The 6935-nt window shown below is 50.6% G+C and overlaps 1 protein-coding gene across 1 annotated transcript; it reads left to right on the forward strand.

Annotated features, from left to right (window-relative positions):
• Positions 1-2166: 2166 nt before the first annotated feature.
• Positions 2167-2385, forward strand: COCVIDRAFT_96446 (hypothetical protein; the record flags this gene model as incomplete). Its single annotated transcript, XM_014702240.1, has 1 exon — positions 2167-2385. A coding segment is annotated over one exon (219 nt), but the record flags the coding sequence as incomplete, so codon positions are not given.
• Between the last annotated feature and the right edge of the window lie 4550 nt (positions 2386-6935).

Consider the following 6935-nt stretch of genomic DNA (forward strand, 5'->3'; position numbering starts at 1 on the left):
TCCAAGATGAACGCATGCCAACAATCTTCAAATTATTCTTGCCCGCTCATGTACGAATCACTTTGACCCCCTTATGCACCAAACCAGTCTACTAACATAAGAAGAAACACAAAGATAGCATCAATATATCCACTTTAAATTCTATTTTACCTAGAATTTACCCAATCAATACAAAAGCACTAACCCGAAGCAACTAACACCACTTCCTGCCCTCCTAACTGCTACACAGCAATGAGCAATCGTCTCAATCAAACATGAGATTTTGTTTCCGATGTGGACGTAACGTCTAGGATAGCAATTGTGAGTAGCAAAACCCTATACTAAAATCTCTAACCCATTCGTTTTCAATCTGTATGAACTTATCAAAGCTCGTATAAGCCAGTATGAGAGACTTGGTGAAGCGATGTGAACAACTAGCAGCACTTTAAAGTCAGTTAGCGACAGCAACAAACATACATAATAAAGCAAGATATATGAGCGGAAGAATATGTAGGCATTTTAGACATCGTGCATATACAACAACGATTAGCTCTGTTTATCCTATAGACCCCCCCTACTTCGCTTAAGCAACGTAGAGATACACGGAGCAAGTGCACCTGATCAATCTTCCAATTCAATCACCTCGTTTCTTGAAACCAATTCTTCAGTAGTGTGTAATTCTCAAAGTACTCATCCGAACCCGAGAAATGTGCTAGAATACCTTACTTCTTGTCCATCTTCCTCACATATCTTCCTCTCTTTTCCGCAGCAGCCTCTCCTCCAAACCCTCTTCTATATACATACCAGTAGTAGCAAAACCATCCAAGCTACTGCGCTACACTCCACCTCACCATCTCTAACCCCCCAAAATTTCACTGCAAATGGCAATAGTAGTTGTATTCAACCCGGAGTTGTCACGAACCTCCGCATGTGCACTCGTGTGCAACCCACGATACCTCAGTCTTAAATACATGACCCAGTGTGCTACTAAACAATACTCACAAACACTAGCTTCAGACCCAGAATTCACTGTCTACTTACTTTGTACGTCGTGCCTACACCGCCAAGTCTACCAAGAAAACAGCAAAATCGCATACAAGCTCTGGAAAATAGCCGATGCTATATGAATACCTGTCACGCAGGTTTAAATACTACTTAAAAACGTCGTTACTTTCTATTTCCTTTATTCCAACCCGATTCCTCATCATCTTCAAGCCACATATCCCCTACCCTACATATATATATATATACATTTATACTCTAAGCTGCTGCTACTCTCTATACAGACCAAGTGACCCAACAAAAAAAAAGTACCTAAGCGCTTATTCCCCCCTACAAAAAAAACAGCCCACTCTAAAAAAACTCGCACCAAGCCAAGCGTTTCATCCCGTTTCTCATAAAAGAGACGATAAAAGTCACTCGGTATAAGTGCAAAGATAAGACCTGTTCAGTGTTTATGCTATAGGAACAAAAAGCACCGTGTTTCAAAACGACCCTATAGCATCAAGCTTGACTCGTCTCTTATTACCGAGTCTTCTGCTGGGTATTTAAGAAAGAAAGTAAAAAACGGAGTTTGTACTTCGCACGGTGACATGAAATAAAAGGGTTCTTTGTTTGGTAGTTTGCGATGTGATGTATATGTTCAAGTTAGAGGATATATGAAGCGGCTATCTCGCTACCTTGATATATCAACAAGATGGAGAAGCAAGCGTTGTTATAGCCAGTTGATCGCTATCGAACTTCGCATAATGCGCTTATATAACGCAAAGACGTGAATAGGACCCAATGCTGGGTGTTGTCGGTGTGCGTGTTTAGTCCGGCTTTTGTTGTCGGCGTTTAGCCATGATGCCCGCTGCGGCGGTGAGCGCCTCACATATATATGTAACTAAACAGTGATGCTCCAACAAAAACTGCAGATCAAGATGACATGTCGAGTGGATTATAATCCATAAAAGCGGAGACTTGGTCTGGGTTAATCCAAGAAAACTTCAAGTGGGCATTCCAACTCTTTGCAGATCTGTGAATCAGAGGAATTTGCGTTTGAGATATCCTACCGCAACCATATGTTAAGGATAGACAACTAGATGTATGCTATAACGTAAAACTACCAAAATGTAGTATATATTTCATGCATGAACATCCCAAAAAAACCATCCTACCACACAGACGATCTCGGGGTCCGATACCGAAGAAGGAAGAATAAAAATGTCCCGACCAGAAAAAGACGAGGCGAGTAAGGCCGATTTCCCCACACTACCGCGATTTCCACCCAAAAGTTCCACCCCGTATCGCGTGATCACCTGCATAATTTTGGCGCCCGTGTATACTACACATGTGTCAAAGTTTGGAAAAGTCGATCTTATCACTGATCAGTACCGTAGCCTTTTTCCGGACCGCAGAAAATAAAGGAGTCAAAAAAGAAAACCAAGGTGCATAGACAAAATCGACTGCCGAAACCTGCAATCTAGTAGCAGCATAACATAGCCCAACGCAAAGAAGGAAGAAAAAAAAGAGAGGCTGGATGGATTCGGGTGCGGGGTACTTGTTACCTAGACGGAAAAGGGAATAGAATGAAGGGAATTAAGGCAGCCTACTATGCAAGTTCGGTACTTTGTTTGATAGCAAAAACCTTGAATTTTGCTCGGCGCAAGCCCAGAAACTTTGACCATCAGATTCCGTTTCTTGTCGGAGTGTCACCACTGTTCCGTAAAATGCCGAATACTCACATTGGACTAGGAAAGCCCGTACATACATCACGCGGTGCTGAGTATTGCCTCACTGCTATACCGGGTGGACCCAAGACTAAACATCGGTGAGGCGGCTTAGGTCGAGCTGATGAGCTCCTGTTGTGCGTGTTGGGACACCCAAACGTAATCAATGACTGCTTTTAGTGGCAGCCAAGCTTCATATCAAAGTTGTTGCTTGACACGTGCCGCCAACACCATTTACACCATACAATCTTGCGGTAAAGATATGTAGTCGACCGTTGCGTTTTATCTTTTTCAGCTTGTCGCCATCCTCACAAGTCATGTTGCTATTGGCGGCCGGATGTTGGGAAGATGCTCCCGGCAGCACGTATAATCGGGCATCGTGGAGCACAGTCGCTTTGGTGCCGCTCAATTCCCGCAAAAGGAAGAAAGACCGTTGTGCGCATCTCTGCGGGTATCATGTCGATGCGGGCCATGGAGATCTCTGTCGCTTCATTCAAGTTTGCTGAGTTATTGGAAGATATAAGTGGGAATTCTTGCAAGAAAAAGGCATGATTGACTGGCGTGGAAGCAGGTACAGGGAATGGGAACCGCCGCCTCGGATAGTAGCGAACGACATGCAGAGGACCTTGACTTTGCTCACCGTCTTTCAGAGAATCAACATTTGAGCGCGGCAACCGAGGGTCCTCCCGTTGCCGGAACAACATGTTCAGCGAATGGATGGTGTTGATTTTGGACTGGTGGCTTGCAGAAACTCGAGCAACATGCATGCTTCAACCTTGCACCTTGCAAATATAGCGGTGGACAAGAAAAAGCTATGACGCAGATACAGGTCCCAACTGTCAAGATGTAAAACTGCTTGTCAATGCGTAATGCTGGTGGGTGAGGGCCTTGTTGCTCGTGTGCTCGCTAAACGAACAAGCTTGTTCCCTTTAGCATGACTCACCGCTCAAAAGGTATTTTTTTGGACCAACAGGCGGCGATCGACTCGTGAGTGGGCGCATTTACAGAAAAAGCTCTAGTGGCTAGAGGCAACATCTACAGACTCAACAAAGCAGCTGATTTTGCCTCGTGATTGACTGTGGGTTTTTGTACCGTTTGAATCGTCGTTCAAGTTGTAGGCGTTTCAACTATGCAGTCCAGGCGGTCAAATCGGGTGTCAATAAATGGCCGGCGGTAACAAGGCCGATCGATAGAGGCGACGCGCGGGGCGAAGCGGAGCCAGGATCAGAGTGAAGGCAGCCATCGGACGTCAGCCCAAGACTGCCATGGGTCGTCGGCGAGAAACGAGTACGTACGTATTGCGCGTTACATGGATCAATTCGTCCGTGATGTTGAGACAAAGCTTCGCCACAGGGGAAGAAGTTATTGAAGTCTCGCTTACGGCGGCATCCCTGCAAGGTAGATCATGGTATCATAGCTGGTGAGAGAGCATGTGACTCGGAGCGCCCATGCCAAGAGAGTGCACCGCCACGCCGCCACACCACCAAAAAACCTAGCTTGCGCAAGCAGTGTATTGCATTCGGAACGGGCGAGCAATTCGTTGGGCCGTACGCGATATTTTGGGTGGTGCGTTATGCAGCTAGACAGCTCGCAGGTAGGCGGCAGCTGCACTCAGCCTGCAGTGTCGTGGCAGACTAACGTCGGCGTCCAACGAATGTGCGACGTTGCTGTGTGATGTCTGCAGACGATAGGGCTGCGCAAACCTGAGCGATGCGTCATAGCGCTTATGGTTAGTATGGATGGGTGTCGCAGTTGCTTCTAGCCCACCCGGTATTTGGGAGGTGCTAGGGAGATGATGGGTCTTTTACGACGACAAGTGTACGGATTTATTCGCGCGCTGCGCTGCATACAGCAGGCAGGTCCACTTGGAGGGGCAGCTTCACTTGGAGACGAGTCCATGACGATGGCGACATGCGAGAGCGGAGTAGAACAGTTCCTGCAGGTCAGGAGGAGTCATAGCAACGCATGATGCTGGTGGATGCGAAGGAATACGCACGGTGAGTTGTCTGATAGCCAAGTGGGACCCGTGAATTTTGAACATGTAAAAATGCTGTGTGTGCGGGCTCGGTAGGGAGGCAACCCGATGAGCCACCAGGATAAGGGCCGATGCGGTCCAATGGGGACGTACAATTCAGGCAAAAATGCCAGTGAGAACTGTGTGCCGAGAAATTGCAAGGAGCATGTTGACGGGAGAAACGAGGCATTGTGCGACCCGGGCGTTGGCTTCATGCGCCCCACGGATATAGGCGTTCCGCAATAGCCAGTCACAGACAAGGTGGGAGGTACTTGCGCTGCGAACTTGCTTTATCAAGCTGTAGTGAGTGTGCGCGGGGAGATCAAACCATGCTGCCGCGAGTATTTGCTTTGCTGTTGACGGATTGCCATCGAATCATTGTGGCCCCGCTGGCGCGATATGCAGCCGTAGTGGGCCCATGGAATAGAGTAGGATATATGCCTTGGAAGAGAGTGCAGTAAGGTCGAAAGTAGCGGTAAACAACAACGCGCGCCACAAGCCAGCAACTTGGGGGGGGGGTGAGCTGTGAGACATTGGGGAAAAAAATTTTCACGGGCGGGAAATTAGGCTTGGGAGAGTGTGCGAGGGAAGTTCGAGAAGGGATCCGAGCGAGCAGGACTGAGTGCGGCTCTCAAGCGACGACAGGGCCTCCCCTAGTAGGCGATAGGCTTTTCCCCAAGCGCCACGGGACGACGTTGAATTGGTGGACCTTCCGTTGTTTCGGATGGATGGACTGGAGAATGAGTAGCCGGGTGCCGCGACGAGGGGCACAGGATAGCGTTTGTGCTAGGCAAGAGATGGTGTACCAGAAGATGGACAGTGAAAAGAATGGTTGACAGGCATCGAGTGGCGCCGCAGAGGGAAACGGTAGATAGATGATGCTGGTCGGGGAGGTGGTCGGTCAATGCGGAATTGGCTGCGTACGACAACCATGTGGGAGTACGGGCGCCGGTGCCAGGGCGTGGCCGGCCACCCAGAGGGCACAGGCAGAATGGGCCGTGCTATCACATCCCATCCGCACTGCAGCGAGCCCAACGCGGGCCTTTGCTGTTGCTGTAGTTGCGGTTGTTGTTGTGATGGGGGGGCACTGGCCTGGTGGAGTGAGTGAGTGAGTGAGTGCGTGCAAGGAGCACCAGCGGAGGTCAGCTCATCAGCAAACAAGAACTGCTGCAGCCCATGGCCGGCTGAGTCGAGGGCGCTGGAAGCTGGAGGAGCTGCTGGCGCACAGCATGTGTCGTGGGCAGGCTTTGGCAGAGGCGGTCCAGGATTACGGATATATAGTAGTGCGAGCAACGTAGTATGTTTCCAATATTACCCACCCCAAACAGAACAAATTCAAAACAGGCTGAGCGCAATGCCACCCGCTCTCTCCGCCGCCACTCTACCTACTACTAAGACCTCTGTGCACATTAGGCAGCAATGCAACGCCGCCGCCGCCGCCGTGGCCGTCGTGGGCGGGTAGGCTGGCTGGCAGGCAGGCGGGCGGGCTGGCGGGCTGGCTTTTCTCTCTCGCACAGCCATTCCGTGGGTTGGCGCCACGGCAATGGATGGATGGGGCAGAGGGCAAAGGGGCCGTGTGTGAGATTGGATTGGGTTGGGGAGAGGGCGAGGACGTGTAGGGTTCGGGGCTCGGTTTCCCAGAATACTATACTGGTGGGCACAGCTAGACCAAGTACGGCGGCGAGGCCTGCATGTCAATCTGACCCGGCGACGGGGGAAAGGCCAAAGCATGGGAGCCCTTGGCCTGCACTAGCTGGTGAACGGCGCGACAGGGGGGCTGCGTTAGGGTGGATGGGCGCCCGCTGAGGTCCGCGCGCGGAAGGAGCGAGTGACGGCTCTGGTTTGAAAAGCAGGCTGAGCCCGCCGCCGCTTCCTCTTTTGCCTACCCGAACATTCACCACCCCATTACCAAGCACTCCAGACGACCCCGTCTACACACGCCCACTCTTCAGGATCCTGCTCTCTGGATCCTTCTGGCATACTCTAGCATCCCCTCCATTCCACACCCAATGTGCAGCAGGCCGACCCGGATATCCCCTCTCCTCCCCTCCGTCGCTGCAACCTCCTCCTCCGCCGCACTATACCACCGCGCGCGAAGAACCTCGTTTGCTCTGCACATCCCCAGGTGAAACAGGCACCGGCCTGAGCCCTCGACCCCGCTCCCAAACCACCACCCCCATCGTCCGCCTCGCAGTTACGACTTGGACGCCCTCACCACACCCTCTACAAAT

This window comes from Bipolaris victoriae (assembly GCF_000527765.1).
Source record: "Bipolaris victoriae FI3 unplaced genomic scaffold scaffold_32, whole genome shotgun sequence".
Lineage (NCBI taxonomy): Eukaryota > Fungi > Ascomycota > Dothideomycetes > Pleosporales > Pleosporaceae > Bipolaris > Bipolaris victoriae.